The 23,716-nt window shown below is 42.1% G+C and overlaps 1 protein-coding gene across 1 annotated transcript in view; it reads left to right on the top strand.

Moving 5' to 3' along the window:
- Positions 1 to 5,407, top strand: part of bcl11ba (BCL11 transcription factor B a) — a 44,871-nt gene extending 39,464 nt beyond the window's left edge. The window contains exon 3 of the mRNA XM_029460632.1: positions 1 to 5,407. This exon is cut by the window's left edge and continues 521 nt beyond it. Coding sequence (XP_029316492.1) covers positions 1 to 1,467 — 1,467 coding nt within the window. The 3' untranslated portion in view covers positions 1,468 to 5,407.
- Positions 5,408 to 23,716: the final 18,309 nt, after the last annotated feature.

Here is a 23,716-nt window from a genome sequence, read left to right as displayed (position 1 = left end):
TCCAACCCTATGCACCGACTGTTAAACCCCAACCCCTTCCTGCCTGGACCAAAATCGCCCTTTCTGAGCACCCCTCCCTTACCACCGATGCCCCCAAACAGCACCACCCCTCCCCAGACACAGAACAAGGTCAAGTCCTGTGAGTTCTGCGGTAAGACCTTCAAGTTCCAGAGCAACTTGGTGGTGCATCGGCGCAGCCATACTGGAGAAAAACCATACAAGTGCCAGTTGTGTGACCACGCCTGCTCTCAGGCCAGCAAGCTGAAGCGCCACATGAAGACCCACATGCACAAGGCTGGTTCCATGACGGGGCGCTCAGATGACGGACTGTCCACCACAAGCTCTCCAGAGCCAGGTACCAGTGATGTCACAGGGGAGGGCATGAAGAATCGTGAAGGGGACTTCCATGGGGAAGGCAACGAGGAGGAAGAAGAGGAGGAGGAAGAAGAGGAACTTGAGAATGAGAGTCGACCAGAATCCAACTTCAGCATAGAGTCTGGGTTCTACCGGAACAGGGAGAATGGTTCTAAACTTCCATCAGAGGAGAAGTCATCACTTGCCCTTGAGAAGATGGTGGAAGGTGTAGGGCTCAACTCTATACAGCAGTACAATAATTTGATAGTTGACAATCGTAAAAGGATGCCCTTCTCCAAGAGGTGCTCGGATGTCCATCGGGACACTGGGGATGAGGACTCAGTGGCTGGGGAGATACACCACCATCAGCAGGAAGAGAGGACAACCATTAACGGCCGGAACTGTGGCTCCGGTGACTCTTTCTCAGGCCTGTTTCCCCGTAAGCCCACCCCTATCACCAGCCCCAGCCTGTCAAACTCCTCAAATAAGAGGATCAAGATTGAGAAGGACTTGGACATTCCCCCAGCGCCCCACATTCCCTCTGAGAACGTCTACTCCCAGTGGTTGGTGGGCTATGCTGCCTCACGCCACTTTATCAAAGACCCTTTCCTGGGCTTCACTGACTCCAGACAATCGCCCTTTGCCACCTCCTCTGAGCACTCGTCCGAGAACGGCAGCCTGCGGTTCTCGACGCCTCCGGGTGACCTGCTGGATGGAGGCCTGTCAGGCCGCAGCGGGACCGCCAGTGGAGGCAGCACGCCTCATCTGGGTGGAGGTCCAGGCCGGCCTAGCTCCAAGGATAGCAGGAGGTGCGACACCTGCGAATACTGCGGAAAGGTGTTCAAGAACTGTAGCAACCTGACAGTGCACCGGCGCAGTCACACTGGCGAGAGGCCCTACAAGTGTGAGCTGTGCAACTATGCCTGCGCCCAGAGCTCCAAGCTCACGCGCCACATGAAGACACATGGCCAGCATGGTAAGGAGGTCTACCGCTGTGACATTTGCCAAATGCCCTTCAGCGTGTACAGCACTCTGGAAAAACATATGAAAAAGTGGCATGGGGAACATTTGATGACTAATGAGGTCAAAATTGAACAAGCAGAGAGAACCTAAACCGGATTCTTTGTTTCCATACCCTGCACCACACTTTGACATTAAAAAACAAAACAAAATGGGGTAGCTGGATGCTCTTCTTTTTAAATGTTAATTTTGGATTAATTTTGTGTTTTTAAGAAACTGCCAACTGAGAAAACAGAGATCTTAACACCAATTGAAGCTGTCTAAACTGCCTCATTTGGGGTTCCTTTTCAAACAATCAGTCAGTTGAGTTATAACATATGTGGAGCCTTTAACTGTGCAATAATTTCTGTATTTATTGGATTTTGTATTTTGGCATGTGCAGGTACATTATTATTTAGGAATTTTTTTTTATATTTGTTTTTTTTAAACCCACGATATCCTGAGAGTTTTTTAGAAGACAAAAGTCAATTTTATTTTTTTTGGCTGCTGCTGAAATTGTATATTAAGCTAAATGTGTGATTTCTTGAAGAGAAGCTGAATTCAATCTTCAATTTGAAAGTGGCGTTAACTGAGAATGCTAGAATTAGTCTATTTTGTGTGATGACGATATGCGGACAACAATCCTTTGGCATTGTAGCATGAACTGAGTCTAAAACATGTCAATATAATTGGATATGTAGCACTGAGCGTCATATTTGACAGTAAATCTAAAACAAAAGAGGATCCCAAGGTTCATAAATCCTGTCTCCTCCTGAGAACATCATTACCAGCCAGAAGAAACAGATTCTAGATAAGGCAGCTGCGGACTGGTATGTGGTATCAATCCCTGACAACGCTACGACAACCATCCCTCATATCTTCTGATTTCCAACCTCCATCTCACCTACATTCATACATCCATGTATTATATTTTGCATGGAGCCATGTGATCCAGGCTATATTATTTATTTGGAGTAAACTGAGCATGAAGCCATGCAATGCGAGTATGCATAGAGATAGATAGAAGAATTAGACAAGATAGTGAGCACAGGGACATCTCAGGGCCAGGTATACCACTTTTCTTGATTTACCCAATATTTCCTATATGCCTCCAGAAGCATTTCCATTTCATCATATGTTTAAATTAAGGTCAGTTTTGTCCTCTACAGCACCCCTTGCTGCCCTCTGCCCCCCCCCCCCCCCCCCCCCCCCCCACACTACCACACACCCCAATCAGGCTAATGCCCAGGCTTTGTCCTCAATTCGAAGTGGGTACATTCCTTTATATAAATCACAGCTTTTAATTATAACATTAGATAAACATATGTAGTGCATACAAGATGCCAGATAACTAGATTTCTGCAGAAAATTGAATTCTCAGATTTTATTGTTGAGATCTGTAAAAGCCAACACCCCTATGCATTATTTTGTGCTAAAATGTCTAACAATTTGTTAAAAAGTGGTACAGTAAATTGTATTGTGATAGTGATTATATAACTGTATAATCTGATTAATGAAGTCACTATCAGAAATAGGAATCCTTCAAAGCTTCACCAGTAGTTGTGGGACAGTTTTGTGTAGAAGACGAAATGATATATCAGTGTGTGCTGAAGCAGTAAGACTAATATTAAGACAGGCAGCATCAGTTTGCTCCATGCCCCTTTGTTCTTTTAAATATCATAAACCTTGTTTGCTTTCGACCCCATCCGCCTTCATGGTGGCATATTTCTTCTTTTTGAATCAGATCTGTTTTGAATGCTGTCAATGCATCGATTCAGAGCTCTTAACAACAGACCCGCACTTTATGATTTTTCTGTCCGACACACAAGAGAGCCGGACAGAAAAGGTACTAAAGGGTCTAGAGCTCGCGATCTCCTGATGCCGAAGTGCCCAGAGTTGTTAGGCAAGGCTTTCTCAATGCTGGCACTATAAAATAAATATTAAAAAAAGGAGCAACAATTTATTCGGGACAGTTTTTGTACTGCCATTCAATTTGACATGAGTGTGCCTTGAATAATGATCTTCCTATTTATTGTCTCAGACAAATGCAACACTTTTTATGAAGCATCAAATTCAACAAGAAAACATGTAAAATTGTGTTAACTTTAACTTGTTATTTGACATTTCAACAGAAATGTTTAATCAATATAAAGGAAAAAATGCTGAGTTTAGGCTTAGGAGTACCCAGCACAATATCAGTGTGTCTGTGTGTGTATATATGTATGCATATGTACAAATAAAGGCACAAACCTATATATAGATATATATCAAATTCCTCACTCATAAGGACAATAGTCTGTCCAACAACAGAAAATTCCAGGAGTGGACAAAAGCCACACAAAACGTCAAGGAAGAGACTCAACAAAAATCAGGAAATGCAGAAACTAAAAAAAGAATTTAGTGCGCTCTGTCTTAAAATAAGTTTACAGTATTGAAACAAGTACAAGGGTAAAATAATATATGTGTGTATGTGTGTTTTAAACAAACAAGTATTTTTTTCCAGGTTTGCTTATAAAGTTTCTCTGAATGCCGTAGTGGCGATGTGTATATTGTTTTTTTGTTTTTTTTTGGTGACGGGGTTTTAGTATATATATATAAATATATATGAATATATATTACATTTTTCTTGTTTACTGTAAAAGTATACCAGTATTTGTAATATTGGAGAATGCCTGGGCATTTTACAAAAATAGAAAAAAGGTTGTTTTTAATTTTTTAATTTGCAGTCCAATTTAAATTGTGGGTCTCTGTTTTTGTCACTGTAACTGTAAAAGTCTTAAGTTTTAGTAACTTTTATTCTGCCTTGGGTGTAATGAAATAAAAAATAAACAAATTAAAAAATGACTGAGCTGAAACAAACTTGGATTTGGTGGTGGGGTGGCTGTTGGGGGGGGGGGGTGGTTCTCCTTAGAAATGACAGAACATTAGTTCTGCTTTTCAGGAAAAACACACTGAGAATCCTAACTTGTATCTATTTTTCTTCTTCTGGAATGGATTATTCTTCATGGATGGTTTGAAATACATTTGTAGGCACTTGCTGTCTTTCCTAAAGAGCTTGTCTTTTTTTTTTTACTTGAAGGCTATGTGCATCCTTTTGTGAATAGGGTACTCTGAGTCCTACTCTCATTTCGCGTGCGGGTGAAGAGTGACTTCATACAACTCACAGGCTGCCACAAGCTATTTTCCTCTCACTGGGCAGGATACACAACCTGATGAATTTGTACTGTTGTAATGAATTGTAATGAATCACATTGTACAGAAGGGGATCAAAAGGTTTGACAGCCTTTTAGTGACAAAAACACAAGTCAATGATTTGTTTACCGCTCCATTATTTGTACATACTTTTCTATGACTAGGCTGTTTTTATTTTTTTTCTCTTTTTGTTTGATTGTGATTTTTAACTGGCACTTCCTGTGTGTGTGTGGGGGGGGGGGGGGTTATTCAGTTTGACCTTTGTGACCTACATGTCAGTTTTCAGGCACATGCCCCCCCCATTGATATTTCTCGGCATGAGAACAGAGCACAAATACAAGCTGTTACAATTATTCATCCTCTGCTTGTTTGTCTCATTTTCTTTGAGCTGGTCTGATGGACATTTTTCACAAACTCTTAAATTCTGCTTGAGGTTTCAGACATCATTTATTGTAGTCCCACAAATACTGCTAATTTATTGCCCCTCACACTGACCACAAAACCTGCAACACATCTGCAAATCGTGACGTGACGGGATGATGAAGAAGAAAACAACCTGACTGTATGTTTCATTCCTGTAATGCTTTTGAAAACACTCAGACAATGGTTGATGCTTGGATGACCCTCTGAGCAGCATCTCCTAAAGAAGCAGAAGCTGAGGTTGCATTTCTTATGACACTAGACTTATTGTCAGCCAATAACTTCTTTCCTGTGGTTCTCCCACGAGGTCCTCCCAATCAAAATCAATTCCACATTCCATATTGTCAGCTAGCTTTAGATTTCATCATGTTTGTATAAAAAAAAAAAAAGCAAAAAAAAAAAGAAGAGTTGGGATGAAGTTGAGAAAATGTAATTTTTGATATGTAATCATGAGGGGGCGGGGGTGGGGGGGTGTGGTGTAGAGACGTAATGCTGTTTGTGATGTCACTTTATTTAAATACATGAACTGACTCTTATACGCTGCGCCTGTGTTCTCTACGATGTCACTGAGACGTGGCCGGTGGACGCCATTGGCTGGTTACAGTAAACATGACATTGAGAATCCCGCTGTCTACTTCTCCTTTTTCTTTTCTTTTTTAAGTGCACCGCACTGCAAAATGATTGTGCGTCAGAAGCGCATGGAAGGCACATAAATGCACTGATATAAAGTCCACAGCAAAATAGTCCATTGAAACTCTTCAGATAGTTTTGACATGACATTCAACACATCATAATTCACTGTTGTCCTGGTTATGATTGCATTGATTTACACTTACATATACATGTACTGTAAGTATAATTGAATTCCCTCTGAGCGTCTGTAATTAAATCTGAAATATTTCTAACCTTCCTGTTTTAAGTTGTGTTTGGTTTTGAAGCATTTACACTTTGGCACATTACATTAACTTTGAAGTGTAATTACTAATACAATACCTTTATATTTATACTGTAAGTATATTTGAATTATTTTTGAGCCACCATAATGTACAGCACAGTAAGTTACTGTTAACAAGTACACGATGTATAGTATCATTAACATGACACTTTTATACATATACTACAGGGACATATTATTTAATTGAACAAAATATTTTATATTCTTATTCCAATATAGTACATCTAAGCAACACATTATTTAAAGGAATACACGATTGTAATTAAAGTCAGATGTATTGTAACATTATCGTAGATGATATTATAAACTGTCAGAGATTGTTTGCCAGCCGTCCTCCCTGCAGTTTAAACTTTGTTACTTTTAGTTGGATTATGTGTTTAACTTCTTTGTATTTACTCTTCATTTGTAAAATATGACGCTCTGCTGACAGCACACTTGTTCCTGTTTGTGATTGGTCATACGCTGCAGACCCCGCCCCTTTAATGTGAACACGCTCACAGTCAGATACCAAGCTGATAACCGCCGCCAGACGACAGTTTAACGGGATCACGGTTGTTCGGATTAGTGAAGCCAGATGACACAAAGATATCCTGAGTATATTCACAGTACAAACATTAAATACACAGTTTATTCATCAGATTGTTGGACCAGCACCGTAACCTCCAATGCATCAAATGTATTCGTATCTTGTTAATAGCTACACATTATTTTAATAAAGCAAAATTGCGTATCTCATTTATTTTGGGAATCGATAATATATATGATACCTTCACTGAAAACATTTCTAACCATCCAATTATTCAGCTAATTCAAACTCCTTGTGACGCACTTATCCGTTCCATCGACCTCGCCATCAATCAGAGGGGCTCAAGATGAATAAATAACAAGTCATGATCATTATGTGATTCGAAAGAAATAAGTCTTTATTCAGAAGTGTGGCTTTTCTATTACAGTTTCTTACGACACATTTCTCAAATCAAGATTTTCAAAACAACACAACTACGTCACACAAGTTGCCAAATTGTTAATTTTCTGCTCGAAATGCAAAAAAACTTTCCTACATCCAACATATTTCTTTTAAAACACTAGCTTATGTTTTCTATCCAAAAGTAAGATTAAGTAAATCTTAACACAAGCACACAACATATTAGCAGTTGGCAGATGGCGTTACAAAAACTGCTTTTCATGTTTCAGTTCTACCTGCATGCAAAAGACAGTTTATCATTTATTTTATTACACAGGCATGTAACACAACATTCAACATTTTGTGTTGAATGTGCCACATACTATCTAAAAGTCATCTTTACAGAATGCACAGTAGAAAAAATATGAAGTGACACACGTGCTCCAGTAAAAGCTTTACTAATGTTCCACTAAAAATCCAACATACATGGCTTTGGGTTTAGAATGCTTAAAAATAAAATACACAAATACAGTAAAAAAAAAGGCACAAACAGGAAAAACACACCAAAATGTTTTAAACATTAGGCTTTTATTTCTGGCAAGCTGTAAGCAAGCATTTGTACATAAGATAATACAGATTCATTATTTTGGTAAGAAATGTTGAATATTCTGTTAAAACAACATGGTTAATTAATGGTGTTAATGGTTGGGCCCACAGCAAACCAGTTGACCTAATTGTGTTTAGAATTTAGAAAATGTGACTACAGAAAAAAAACGTTCCTTTCAAACATTATCAGAACGTATGAACTGTGTGTCATACGCTGACAAAATAGATTTTTATAAATTATTATGTAGTTTTGAAAGAAGTGTTTCATTTTGTGAAGAATTTGCTACTTGTGTGCGTGTGGTTGTGTTAATTGTGTGTATTGTTTTGATAAAATTAGCCCTGTTCAAAATCATGCTTAAGCAATCATAGAAAAGCTTCTGTTCTTGCATGTTAGACCTGTTCTATTGGATGGTCTTATTATTATTATGGTTCTTGTTTTTATTTTCTAGTCTTTCGGCTCTTTAATGTTTTTAATCGTATTTTATATCTTTTATATTGTTCCTTTTGCACTTGGTCTCCATGCCTTTTTATGTTTTATGTAAAGCACTTTGAATTGCTTTGTTGCTGAAATGTGCTAATAAATAAACCTGCCTGCCTTGCATTGCCTAGAGACCAGTGTTTTCAGTTTTGCTAGAAGTGTGTTATTAAATTGCAAACTGAGTGTTTAAGTAGTTGCAGTTAGGCACATTGTTAGTATTTAAGCATTTAGAAAAAACGGTAATGGGACACAAGTTTGCGTTTCAAGACAACAGAGTGTTAGGCCAGGACGGTGCAATTACAGGCAGCCACATCTTCATGGAAGAGAAGCATATCCAGCTCGGATAGCACTTCCCAGAACCACGCAGGCCTCGCAGGGAAGCTGCTGGTGGTGAACACCTCCTTACAGACGCACGGGAGAGCAGGATATCTTTCTCCATCCACGATCGGGCTGCACATATGACTTCATAATAAACAGAATATAATATTACACCTTGTTTCTCAAGTGCAGACTGCACAAGCAAGGAGACAAAGTTTTGAGGTAAGTTATTATCTGATCACAATCACTAAAATGATATTAGACAAAGATTAAAATCTGTTGAATGTGGTAAAACTTTCAGATTATAAACAAAATGAAGACGAGAACTAAGACTAGCCTGAGAGAGCAACCACCCGTCACTTTTGGCGCAATGGAAGTATGAACTGTGTCACATTCAATTCAACTGTTAAAGCAACACAGAACAGACAAGGAGATCATGTATGTTATATTAAGTCCTTGGTTGTGTTGGCTGCATGTCACTGCATGCTTGTGCAGATGTGTCCAGACATCAAGCATTCATTGTATCCAAGAGGACATCTGCTCATGTGGCTGGTGGTCATAATCTTTCCCCCTCGACAAGGAAAATAATTCCTCTGAAGTGTTGAGGACTGGAGAGTAAGGCAAAGCAGCATTCTGGCATTATGTTCTTTTTAGATATAGACCTAGCAGAATGTAATAAATTGCCGTCTAAGTTGCAGTCATTTTGTGTTATGAATTTAACTGATTTTATCATAGCAGGTAGATGAAGAGTAACAGTAAGAACATACAAGTCCATAGAGTTTTAGTGTTGGTCATTGAATACATTTTGTGTCAAAGAAAAGGGATCCACAGTTTAGTCCAAATCGACTTCTGTGCCATCTGTGAAAATTGAATACTCATGGAAGCAAATCAGCTTCCTAAAATAAGGTCAGTAACTCACCTGCTTTAAAATTTTACATTTTTACCTCTTATTTTGACTTTGATTTTATCTTTTTATTTTTACAGTGGAGGAGAAAAAACTAAAACAAATCCAGACCTACAATTAGTCTGATGGAGGCAGGAGTGCGGAGACGGACGGAGCAGGGCGAGTTGTGATTTGGCTCGGGTTTCAAGGCAAATGGATAATTAAGGCTTTTCCCTGGCCGATCTGCACTTTGAAGTCCCCTACAGGGGGGATTATCTCAGCCAAGAGAAAGAAAGTGAGAGCGAAGTAATGAGACCCAATAAGAGGGGAAGAAATTGAGAAAGCAATGAGTGAAGCCTCGCTCTTAACCAAAGATTATAAAAATCACAAGTAATTCATTTTAAAATAGCTAAATGATGTAACATGGAAAGGTTTGTGTCACAGGTAAAACAAAATCCCAAAACAAATCTCAGATATTCGAAATACATAATACAGCAATGATGTTAATATAAGTGGAGTAATTGATAAGTTGAACATTTAACAAACAAAGTATTTTGAAGTCATTTTATAAATAGTTCCCAGGTTACAGCTTGTTGTTTGTTGGTTTTCTTACTCTTCCACAACAATAAACAAAAATGAAGAATCTCATTGTGTTTTAAATTGTTGGTCGGACAAAACAAAACATTTGAAGACATCATCTTCGACAATTTTCAGACCAAACCATTAATCAAGATAATTAATAATTAATATACTAGAACCACAACACTTTACCTTCAGTCCCAACAATCAACAGAAGACGCCAAAGCACATCCTCCACCCAATCTCACAGGGACAAGAAAGGGAGCTATGTGAGAATGCTGTTCATTGACTAAATTTCAGCGTTTTACACGGGAGTTCCCTCCAGGTTTCGTCACAAAACCTGGGATTAAACAGCTCACTGTGCATGTAGATCACTGCCTGCTACAGAAATAGCACCACAAGGCCCTGCAAAGAGCGGTTTGCTCGGCTGAACATACAATAGACCCTACCTAAAGGATATGTCCACTAGGCGCTGCAAGAATAAGGCAAGGAGAATCATTAAGGATCCCTACCACCTTAATAATAAATTGATTAGGTGATTGATGATTTGCTCATTTGATTCATAGTCAACCAACAGTATAAGAGCACAACTGCAGCCTGCATTGTAACAGGATGAGGATGTCCTCCCCTCTGCTACCACTTCCTCATTATTAGCTCTGCATCCTGCTTTTATTTCCACTACCTGGGAGGGGGGATGGGGGGGGGATTAAGTCAGACAGACACCTCTGGTTATTCAGAGGTATGGAATTATTTCAAGACCCTGACTGGCTGTCAGCGCTCGCTGCGCCTCCTCCCCTCCTCATTAAAAAAAGAAGCAACTTCAAATGACTTAAGCCGCTGGTCGTCAGCACCAAAGCCACACTGTTGACAGGTACAGTAGGGTCTTAAGCCTTCAAGATCAACGCCGCTATTCTGCCTGACAAAATCCCCCCGCGGGGCTCCGCCCTGACTGGATGGCAGAGGAATGAAGGAGGGAGGCGTAGGGGGTTTGGAGCAGAAAGAGAGAAGGGGTCAGACAAGGAGGTGTCACAATGTCAAGAGGGAAAGCTGGGAGGCAAGGGCTAGAAGAGTTAGAAGGGCTAGAAGGGTTAGGAGGGCTAGAAATGTTAGGAGGGCTAGAAGGGCCAGTAGGGTTAGGAGGCCTAGAATGGCTAGACGGGTTAGGAGGGCTAGAAGGGCTAGAAGGGTTAGGAGGGCTAGAATGGCTAGAAGGGTTACGAGGGCTAGAAGGGCTAGAAGGGTTTGAAGGGCTAGAAGGGTTAGAAGGGCTAGAAGGGCTAGTGTGGGGCCATTTCATTAATGCAGAGGTTTCACGGCCAATCAGGGAAGAGTCCCTCAACGTGGCTAGTAATTATTAACATTATCATTCACTAGCCTTGTCCCTGTCCAATTGATTGACAAGCCTGTTTCATGGCTCTTTCCAGAAAAGCAGCTATCACGCTTTTCGGTCTCTGCCTCATTTCCACTGTCAATTTCCCTCAGCAAATGAATCCTCATCAGACTTTTACTTTGTTCAATTTCATCCCCAAGTGCAGCGCTGCAAACAAATAAGAGGAAGAACCGGCACCGCCTCCTCTTCAGATCCTAAATAAAGGAATACAAGGTAACTGATTGCTAGTTAAATGCTCCATACATGTAGTGACTTGACTAAACCCTTTGTTTCCCTTTGAATCTGCATATTGTTCCGCCACAAAGCCTCGTTTTGCTGTTTCTGAAATAAATACTTGTCGGAGACAAAGCAGAAGCCATCGATTTATTTCAACTCACAATCGCAGCCACTTAGACAATTACACATGTAGTTTGTCATTATATGAATGAATCAAAGCTTTTATAGGTGGTAGAAAAAAAGCAAAACAATAAAGAGAAAGTTAAATGCTACAGTGATTTCTGCTCTGCAACAAACTTTTTTTGTGGCTACTTATGTGCTTTATTCCCTTTCTTAATGCCAGCGAAGTGACAAGCAGGGTGAGTTCTTTAAAAAGAGACGGAGAGGAAAAGAAAGAGAAATAGGGAGATAGAGGGAAGTAGTGCCTTAGCGGTCGAAGTACTGAAAGCGCCGTATAAGAGGTGCGTGGCGTCTTTTTGATATTCAGATTCTCCTGCCTACACACGGCATTATGACACATTTGGATGATCGCATTGTAGGATTAACGGGCCTGCCTTGTCATTTTCAACAACAATGCCACGATTTAGGGATGCTATTTCTCACACGGCGCTCCGCATTAACGCCCGGCCCAAAGATTTACATAAATCTTTGTCTTAAGATGAAAGCGGAGTGGAGCTTGAGACAATGAAGTTAAGCTTTGGAAATAGGAGAGAGAAGAGAGGAAGGAGAGCCGTCACCAGGCATTGGTGGCGGAGGGATGAAGAGATGGAGGGGGAAGAGGGAGGGAAGGAGAAAAGTTTGTGGATAAATCAACCAGTAGTCATGCTGATTTAAAGAAACACTGTGCCCCCTACCATCCTTATTGGCTTCCATATGCTAGAAATAATTTAAAAAAGGGAAGAACATTTTTTTAAAAGGAAAGGAGGGAAATTTGCATTTCCATATCTAAGAGCAGTTGTGGATGTGGTGGTTGGGGGGAGGCAAATGGAGTTGAAGGTGATGAATGCATGTGTGATTTAGTGTTGCGTTGCAGAATGAAAGGCTTCCTCTTCATCGTAGAAATTCTGGCTTTCTAACCCCCCCTCCCACTTTGTCTCTCTCTCTATGTCCTCTAATCTCCTGGCCTGCAGCAGTCATTGGGAAAAGTGCCCTAGATTGTTGCGCCTCCCCCTTCGCCTTGATTGGATTCATCCTGGCTGATTGGGAATCTGCTTACATTAAAACCAGTGAGAAAAAAGATAGGATCCGATAGATCTGACCACTGAAGGCACTTTTCTTTTATTGCTTTGAAATAGAGAGGAGGTTACAGGGGGAGTAACATGAATTATAAGCCAAGATAGACAGAGAGGGAGACAGAGAGGGAGATAGAGAGGGAGAGTTGAAGCAGGAGTGACACTATCAGCCCCACTATCACTCTGCTCCAGCCTCGTTTCAGAGCCTTTATTACACACCCTGGCCCTGATTCTAGAGATGAAGCATCCAGCAAATAGCAAGCAGGGTATCCAACCATGATGTTACAAGTCCTTCTGATTAAATCATTTGATTTAGCTACTTATAATTATGATAACAAAACAATTATTAATCAGTAAAATATTGGACAAATTTACTATAGACTCAGCGTATAGGAAATATTGATCCCGACATTCCAATCTACTATAGAGGGTTAGGGCATAAGGTACACAATATAGATATAGAGAAACTGTACACAATACATGTCATTTATTTTACCCCATACTTAATGCACATCAGTGGTGGAGAGTAACTTTATAAAATACTTTTATACTTTATTTATTATCACAATTAGTTATTACCAGAGTAACAACTGTTCTTCCTGGGGTCCCCATAAAAGACAAGACAATACATAAAAATATCACATTCTTGACAATCCGCAATATCAAAAGAAGTCTCTCACACTCAGAGTATGTGATCAAATCAATAATATATGTATTACTATATGTATATAAAAGTATCTGAGTAAGTACATTTACCCAGATTATTTACGTAATTACACTTTTGATGTGAAATACTGTAGTTTTGCTTTATTGGGCAACACATGCACAAAATTAACATTTTGTTCTTTCGTTTGTCCTTCCTTATATGATGTTTACTACATTGGTGTTGTTCACAGGATATGGTCTAAAGCAGGGGTCACCAACCTTTTTGATACCGAGAGCTACTTCAAGGGTGCTGAATAATACGAAAGGCTACTTGTTTGATACAAACTTCCTGAATAACATAGTTGCACAGTTCACCTTTAATGATAATATTATCATTAATAATAAGTATATATTATATGTAGTGCAGTTATAACAAGCCCACATCAACACACCACCAACATCACACATACACATACACAGGCACGCACGCATGCACACACACACGCACACACACGTAAACACACACACACACACCTTCTCATGTCAACAACTGTCACCCTCCTTTTCTTTGCATTATTTCTCTCGCTCTTCCTCTGTCCTTGCTAATCTCTCTTGCCCATCTCCGTCCGTTCTGTAGGAGAAATTATCTCCTCCTTCTTGTCCCCCACACCCCCTCCCCATGCACCCTTCTACCCTGTCTCCTACAAATCCCTACCCACCACCACCTCCAGTCTTTCTGTAGTAATAAAATAAACTAATGGGGTTAGAGTGACGTCCCACCTTGAAACAGCGGGGAGGTTATTTACATCAGGAGGGGGTGGGGGCCGGGGGGCGACAACAACGATTGGCCACCTCAATCAGTCAGCCATGACGGGACAAACGAGGCTCATCAGATAAGATAGAGAGAGAGAGAGTGAGAGAGAGCGCGAGAGAGAGGGAGCGAGAGAGAGAGGCAGAGAGGAGAGGAAGAGCGAGAGAGAGAAGAAAAAGAAAGGAGAGAGGAGAGAGAAGAGAAAGAAAGAAGAGAGGAGTGCGAGCGAGAGAGAGAGATAAAAGAGCGAGAGAGAGGAGAGACAGAGAGAGAGGAGAGACAGAGAGAGAGGAGAGACAGAGAGAGAGGGAGAACACTTTATTTACATATTTGTCATTTGTACAATTACTTTAAAATAAAGTGCTTAAAATGAAAATAAAAATCTATATATTTAACCCTTGTCATCACAAATTCCTATTTGAATTTTCCCCACCACATCCCCGGAAATCAACTCATTCAATCCTTCAATACTCTAATCTTTCATCAAATATGCCGTTCTCGATCACCATAAATCACCCCCCCCCCTCAATCCACGAACCAAAGCAGTTTGTGCACCACTACATCAGGTCCACACACACGACCCATGTATGCCAAGTGCGGCAAAAATAAAAAAAAAGACACACCACAACAACAATACCGTTACAAACAATCATCCCAGCAGCGATCCGGACCAAACAATACATCCAACATCTGAAATCTCCACTCGACGCTCCGCCATACCCACACACGATGCAGCAAAAAAAAAACCATACCAGCTCATAAATCAAGGAAAGGCAAAATGACCCACGGCTACCAAAAACAACACATTCAATGAACAACTGGAACACCAAATGACCAAACAAATCGATCCCCTAAAAACATAGCAAAGAAACACCAAGCCAAAAAATACCATAGGCCAACATAGGTCGATCCATGCAGGGGTTTGCATAGCTTGTGTATCAAAGGGTTAAAAGAAAATAATAAAAAATTCATCATCACTGATGGAACGGATAATATCTTTAAAACACCAACGTTGTTTAAAAGTGTCTATATCTCCTAAATATAGATAAATATAAATAAGGGCCCAACAGCGAGCGCCTGGTGGACGGATTTTCCACGGAGCCCGGTCGGGCACAGCCCGAAGAAGCTACGTGGTGCCTCCCATCCATCCATCCTGTGGGCCCACCACTAATGCGTGCCTACACTAGCCCTTGTGCGTTGTCACATGGGTGGCAGTGATGGTCAAGGACCTCTACGGACCAGACCCGGGCAGCAGAGGATGGCTCTGGGGACGTGGAATGTCACCTCGCTGTGGGGGAAGGAGCCGGAACTAGCGCGGGAGGTGGAGCGCTGCCAGTTGGATCTGGTGGGGCTTACATCTACGCACAGTCTTGGCGCTGGAAGCGTACTTCTGGATAGGGGTTGGACTCTATTCTTCTCCGGAGTTTCCCAAGGTGTGAGGCGTCAGGCGGGTGTTGGGATACTCACAAGTCCCCAGCTGAGCGCTGCAACGTTGGATTTCACCCCGGTGGACGAGAGGGTCGCCTCACTACGCCTTCGGGTTATGGGGGGGAAAACTCTGACTGCTGTTGGTGCGTATGCCCCAAACCGCAGTTCGGAGTATTCGGCCTTCTTGGAGACCCTGAATGGAGCTCTGCAGGAGGCTCCAGTAGGGGACTCCGTAGTCTTGCTGGGAGACTTCAACGCACATGTGGGAAACAATGGAGACACCTGGAGAGGCATGATTGGGAGGAACGGCCTCCCTGATCTAAACCCGAACGGTCGTTTGTTGTTGGACTTCTGTGCTAGTCATGGAATGGCCATAACAAACACCATGTTTGAACATAAGGATGCTCATAAGTGTACGTGGTACCAGAGCACCCTAGGCCAAAGGTCAATGATCGATTTTGCAATCGTATCATCTGATCTGAGGCCGCATGTTTCATGTTTTGGACACTCGGGTGAAGAGAGGGTCAGAGCTGTCAACTGATCACCATCTGGTGGTGAGTTGGATCAAGGGGTGGGGGAAGACTCTGGACAGACGTAGTAAGCCCAAACGGGTATTGCGGGTGAACTGGGAACGTCTGGTTGAAGCCCCTGTCCTGGAGATCTTCAACTCACACCTTCGGTGGAGCTTTTCAGACATCCCTGTGGAGGTTGGTGGCATTGAAACCTCTATTGCTGAAGCTGCGGTGATGAGTTGTGGTCTCAAGGTCTTAGGTGCCTCAAGGGGCGGTAACCGTGGTGGATCCCGGTGGTCAGGGAAGCCGTCCGACTGAAGAAGGAGTCATTCCGGGTTATGTGCCGTGGCAGAGGCAAAGCAGCGGGTGTAGGAGAAGTTCAGGGGAGGCTATGGAGAAGGACTTATGGTCAGCACCAAGGTGCTTCTGAAAAACTATCCGGCACTTCACGAGGGGGAAGCGGGGAACCATCCAAGCTGTGTACAGCAAGGGTGGGACCCTGCTGACTTTGACAGGGAAGGCTATCTGGTGGTGGAAGGAGCCCTTTGAGGAACTCCTGAATCCGACTACCACACCCTCTATGGTAGAGGGAGAACTGGAAGCTGATGGGGAATCATCGTCAATTTCCCTGACGGAAGTCACTGAAGTAGTCAAACAAGCGGCAGGGGTTGATGAGATCCGTCTAGAAATGCTGTGGCAGAGGCAAAGTAGTGGGTCTGGGAGAAGTTCAGAGAAGCTATGGAGAAGGACTTTCGGTCGGCACCAAGGTGCTTCTGGAAAACCAGCAACTAACCAACCTTAGGATGGGGAAGCGAGGAACCATCCAAGCTGTGTACAGCAAGGGTGGGACCCTGCTGACTTCGACTGAAAAGGTTATCGGGCGGTGGAAGGAGCACTTTGAGGAACTCCTGAATCCGACTAACTATGGTAGAGACAGAGCTGGAAGCTGATGGGGGTCCATCATCATTTTCCCTGTTGGAAGTCACTGAGGTAGTCAAACAACTCCATAGTGACAAAGCGGCAGGGGTTGATGAGATCCGTCCAGAAATGCTGAAGGCTTTGGGTGTTGAGGGGCTGTCTTGGTTGACACGCCTCAACAACATTGCGTGGAAGTCTGGGACAGTGCCTAGGGGGTGGCAGACCGGGGTGGTGGTTCCCCTATTTAAAAAGGGGGACCAGAGAGTGTGTGCCAACTACAGGGGTATCACACTTCTCAGCCTCCCTGGTAAAGTGTACTCCAAGGTATTGGAAAGGAGGGTTCGGCCGATAGTCAAACCTCTGATTGAAGAGGAACAATGCGGATTCCGTCCTGGTCGTGGAACAACGGACCAACTCTTCACTCTCGCAAGGATCCTGGAGGGAGCCTGGGAGTACGCCTATCCGGTCTACATGTGTATTGTGTATCTGGAGAAGGTGTATGACCGGGTCCCCCGGGTGATACTGTGGGAGGTGCTGCGGGAGTATGGGACATAGGAGAGAGAGGAGTGTGAGAGAGAAGAGACAGAGGAGAGAGAGAGAGAGGGAGAGAGAAGAGAGAGGGAGAGAGAGGGAGAGAGAAGAGTGAGGGAGAGAAAGAGAAAGAGGGAGAGAGAGAGAGAGGAGAAAGAGAGGGAGAGGGGGAGGGAGAGAGAGAGAGAGAAGGAGAAAGAGAGGGAGACCCAGGAAACTTTAAAAAAGGGGGGAAATTATGTTTGGGTGTCTTTTCACTTATTTGGTTGTCTCCTTTTGTTGTCCCTTCTCATGTCCTCAATACTTTTCCTTTCATTACCTGTCCTTCTTTCCGGCTCTTATTGATTCCCTTCCTCTCCTCTTTTTTCTTCTTGTGTCTTCCCTCATCTCCTTTCCTTTCATCTTGTGTCCCCTCCACTTTACTTTAATTCTGTCACCTTTCTTTATTTTCCTAATTTTTATTGTCTTCTTTATTTTCCTCTCATCCAGCCTTGTCCCACCTTGTCTTCTCTTCTTTACCTTCCTTTCTTTTCATCCTGCCACCTCTCCTTTCATGTCATTTTCTTCCATTTCATCTCCTTTTGTCCTTTTTTGTCTCCTTTTATTTATTACCTTCTACTCTCATCACTTCACCTCCTTTCCTTTCCTTTCTTCCCTTGCTCTCCTTTCCACACTATAAAGAGACTATAATGTGTCCAGGCACTCCACTTTAACAAACAGATGATTAGTTTTTGGGCGACTTGTTCCACTTCCAGTAATTAAAGTAAGACAAAGTAGCTCCGAGCATCCTCCAGGAGGGATTTGACCATCCTACCCCTCTCAAAACACATAACAGAAGGAGAAAGAAGAGTCCCATAAACCTGATTTACCTCTTATCTAGGAAGAAATGGCCCTATACTTCACCAGCACACTTGAGAAAATCTACATTTATAATCCAAAATATAAAAGAAAGATTTGACATTTTTTACATTGTCAGGACCCCGATGGCTGCAAAATGAAAACACAGACTTGTGTGGTGCCTTAGACCAGAGAAAGGAGTGAATGTATGCGTGTATGTTGGAAAGACAAAGGGGAATTGAGAAATGAGAGAAAAATAACATAGTGTAAGATCACTTAAAATGAGAACAGGGGTTTCAAAAGGTCTTTTGTCATGTTTTCTCTCAGGGTCCAGACCTTTGAGTCACTAGAGCTGAGCTTTGCAGAATATAACATGTCCATCACACACACACACACACACACACACACACACACACACACACACACACACACACACACACACACACACACACACACACACACACACAAAGACATATTCTTTTCATTGTGGGCTTCATCAGCAGCCATGCTTATTTGTGAACTGATAAAACAATATGAAAGGCTGTACAAAGGCCTTAGCCTGCCAGCTGGACACATACAATATGTACACACACAGACACAGACATAGACACACACACACACACACACAATACATGGTACTGTCTACCCGATTCCCGTCTCTAGTGCCAGCCAAGCCCCAGTGGCAAACACACACACACACACACACACACACAACACACACACACACACACACACACACACACACACACACACACACACACACACACACACACACACACACACACACACACACACACTGGGAATTACAGGCATGCCCAAAGTCTGTGTGTTTGCATATTCACTTGTGTTAATTGTGAATAGATTATTGTGCCCTCGATTGGTGTAACAGCACATGTTTGTATACAGTACAGTACAGGCAGACAGACAGACAGACAGGCAGACAGGCAGGCAGATGGAGCTGCAGGGGTATCCCGGTCGTACATCTCTGTTCATTAGGATCATATTGACCATGTTCTTTCACTCTCATGTTATGTTTCATTGCAACATATCCATTGTGATTACAGTAATAGGACAAATTAGCAGGCTTTCTTTAACCCCTTAACACCGCCACCCCTTTTTTGTAAAGTTGTAAGGTTGATCAAATCATCTCATTCCACACTGTTTGACAGTAACTTCTGCTCTTTATTGAAGCTCTATGATGTTATACCAAGTGAACTACTGTTTGTATGGCTTCACCACCGGAACTTTAGTCCAAATGTGGTATTTTGGTAAACTTTGGAAGCTACATCCATGACCTACTATCTTGGTAATGCAGGTTTTCTACCATAGCTGCTTAATTGAGCCCATCATTTCCCCCCTTTAGCTCCTACTCCTGATGGTTAACACTAAACAAAGTACAGCCGAGACTGATGGGAATTACATTATTTTTGCAGGTTATTTTGGAAAGTGATTATCAAAAAATGTTCAGTCATTTAGCTTGGCAAACTCGGTCGGTTGGTCAGTCCCCCCTACGGCTTTGGTCAAGAGAATTTCTCAATTAGCATCTCCAGATCAGCTCTTGCTAGCTCGGCTCTCGTCGTCAATCTTCCAGTCTCTGCCTGTTACATCGCTGTACAACACAAGCCCACCTGATTATCCTTTTGGGGGCTTTTGGTCCCAGTGTGGTCAGCCCTGCCGAGCTCTGGCTGGTCTTCTCCACTAGCCATCTGGCCACCTGGTTTAACTCCATACTCTGAGCAGGATTGTAAGGCTAACCGGCCTTTAGGCTCTCAAAGCTACCGCTGCTCCTCACAAGACTGTCGGTGTGTTGGTGATGTTATGCTGTGGATTACCCTGTCGATACTCATTGGCTGCATATCCCTGTTCATTTCCATTACACTCAACTCCCGGTCACAAGCTAGCTTTGTAATATCGCTCTCTAACCGGACAGTGCTGCCGCTGTACTCCACCTCAGATCTTCATAACCTTAATAACCAATTGCCTCTGGACTGCATGGACATTCTCAAAGAAGCTAAACTATCCTCCACACAGAGGCTCTGGCCGTAACTTCTCCTACAAATTCATGTTCCCGAATTCCATCACGTACCTGTGGTCCCCCTGTTGCACCCCAACTTCAATTTACATCGTCACAAGAAACAACACGTGAATATGTCCAATCTCCGCCTCCTTCCTTAGTTGTCTCAGCCTATCACAAAGCAACATCACGTGAAAATGGCTTTGCTCAACTTGTTCACTACAATAAAATCATTTATTATAACCTGGATTTCCTCTGTCTCACTGAAACAAACCAACACCTGAACTATTTCTAATTAAACCAGACCACACCCACAGGATTCACAAACATTAGCAAACCTCTCCTCAGACTCTGGACACCTCAGCATTCTCATCCTCCTCAACCTCACTGCAGCTTTCACCAAACAGACAACAGTTCAACAACATCAACAACTGCACCTCCTCCCCCTCTCATCTGTCCCAGGGCGTCCCCCAGGGTAGGTGCTTGGCCCTTTCGGTTCATCCTCTACTTGCTCCCCCTTGCCAATGCCGATGACGTCCAACTGCCTCACTGCAATTAAATCATGGATGCAAGCCAATTTACTTAAACTCAACTGTGAAAAATATGTCATGATAATCATTGGTCCTAAATCCCTCACCAAATCCACTTACAAAAATGTAAAGTGTAAGTAGTATTGTGTTTTGTATATTTGTTACTGTGTTGTTATTTATGATGAATGTAAAGTACTTTAAATAAAATCTAATATTATTATTATTATTATTATTATTATTATTATTATTATTATGAAGTATACAGGCTGACTGCAATGAAATTTGCTAAGGATATTTATGTTTCCAAGAGCATTAACCTTTTACATTTTTATGAAGCCTTGACTGTCATGGCCTCCACTTCGGCCTAGCCTGCAGACTCTCCTCCCTCCCCTGTATGACAATAGGCATGTAAGGGAAAGAGTTGATATTTCTAAAGAGAGAAAACTGGATGTCAGAAAGGGAACTTTATTTATTATTGAATTAAGTCATAATCCAAACTCTTTGTGTGTGTGTGTTTGTGTGTTTGTGTGATTGCAGGAGTGGAGACAGGTGTACGAGAGCCAGCCTACCAGCTGCCAACAATCCAATCAACTCTGCTATAAAGCCCCGATCCTCACGCCTCCACATCGCCAGATCGTAGACTCTGTATTCACAATAAGTCAAGTTTTTAGCTCAGTGAGTAACCATTCTCACAGTAAATTCTGTTCCTAATCCCTCTTCTCATTGTGCCTGCAGTTTCCTCCAGCATCTGTCTCCAGACCTCCTCCCTCTCCTGGATCCTGTCCCCGCTCTCTGTGGCTTTTCCCCCATGCCCGTCTCCTAGATCTCCAGCCTGCTTGTTCCCCACTTGGCTTCAGCCCTAACCCCATCCTGCCTCCGCTTTCTCCATTCTCTGGCTCCACTCTGCACTGGACATTATTAAATACGATTACTTTGCCTCCAGCCTCTGTTCTGCACTTGGGTGCTCTGAAAGCCGTAACATTGATTTTCTCTGTGGTTAAATTATTAGTATGTTATCTGCTTTGTCCAACATCTTCATGTTGTGGAGTATATTCAATATGTCACCTATGTGGGGCCACTAATGGGTAGGGATGGGACTTGTCAGATCCATGAGAATTGTAGGCCTCCGAGGTTATTAATTCATTTTATTGATGCCGGCAAGAGGGAGTCATGGCAGAGAGAAAGAAGCCATCAAAAGTGTGGCTTCATTTCACAAAGAATAATAGTGCTACTTGTAATGTCTTGATCATTTCAAGTTATGGTGGAAACGCCAGCAACGAACATGGGATTTAAAATGAATTATTAAAATTGCATACATTATCTCAACTCAAATTGCCCATTTTTCTAAAGAAGACTTTATTTTAACATTCAGTTTTATATTGGTTTTCAAAGTTATATCCTTTTAAGAAAGGGGGAATTGTAATGTATTTACATGTTCAAATGTTATTGTACAGACGTTAAACACTGTTGAAGACTTGCGATAATAAAACAGCTTTCAGGCTGAAAAATCTGTGTAGGCCTACTTTTCTAGACAGAAAATTGATCAGGAATCAATAAGGGAATCGATTAAAGAATTGGAAGAAGAATAAATAATGGCATTGGTATCAATAAAATCTTATCAATTCCTAAAGTAAGAAAGTACTCCTACTCTGCAACTTAAAAACGGCACTGATTGACCTAATGAGGGCGCTCTTAAATGTCACACTTTTGAACGCAAATGGGATCTCAGTCTGCTAAGATTTGGATGAATCCAGGACTGATGGTATATTTTGGTGCACAGCTCTGACGTTTCAGACAATCCACTGATTGGCTTGGCAGGGGGTAACTTAATTAAAGGTCAAAATATCAAATTTCAAAGGCCATAAATGCTATGCCACCGGTCCGATTTGGAGAAACTTAAAGCAATGAGGCATCTTGATTGGCCCACAGGGTGCCTTCATCTGAGAGATATGAGGGTCTTTAAACTGCAGACATACCATAACGGGGGCTTCCAAAGTAGACTATACAGATTATTTATAAAAACTATAATAAATATAAGTATCTTTCAAGTAATTCAACATTCTACTGGCGGGTGTATTACAACTTTAGACTGATGTACCTAGTTCTGAAAAAAGCCTGTACTTTAGTAATTTTATGTAAAGATGCAGTAAAAATCACTGACAAACCTCGTTTTGAGGGGTGGGGAGCTGGTGTTGATGCTGTTTACAGGAAGGACATTAAAACAACTACATTTTCCATCCTTGCTCTTATTCTTTCGAACACCCTGTATTCAAACTATCTAGTTCCACTCCTCTGGTCACTGTGGCACTACAGGAACACAGCGGTGTGTTGACCTACAATACATAGAGTGATGGTTATTCCCTTGGAGAGATAAGAGAACCTGTGGATTACACAACCTGTTCATAATCCACTTTACCTGCTTGTACACACACACACACACACACACACACACATATATATATATATATACACATATATACACACACAGAGCAGAGAGACTGTCACTGGATAATCACAAACAGCAGATTTCTACTGCCTCTCAACGGGCTGATAAGGTAGCCAGAGGTTCCACTATTTGCAGCCGACCTAACATGTAAATTATATTAATAGCAATCCTGTAATGTATGTATGATTATGTGTTGAGACTATTGGGACCTCGGTCTAATCAACTGATTACTACAGTCGTTTAGGTGCATTTAACACTCAGCAAATGTATTAAAGACTTTCCGGTGATGGATCACTCCTTCAAGCAGACATATCTGAAGTCCTCAGTATGTGCATTAGCTTCTGTAAACAGTACTGGATTTCAGTAGGATAATTTTTAGTGGCCCTCTACCGCCAGTGAAAAGAGGAGTCGAGAGATTCATCAGATCATTTACATTTGAAACCCTGATTTTTTTTATTTAGACCACATCACAGCACTGAGACTGCACTGATAAATGATATTCGTCTTAATACAGATTC

This window comes from Cottoperca gobio, chromosome 22 (assembly GCF_900634415.1).
Source record: "Cottoperca gobio chromosome 22, fCotGob3.1, whole genome shotgun sequence".
NCBI lineage: Eukaryota > Metazoa > Chordata > Actinopteri > Perciformes > Bovichtidae > Cottoperca > Cottoperca gobio.
Note: the sequence above shows the minus strand (reverse complement) of the source record. Positions and strands in the feature narration are given on the sequence as shown.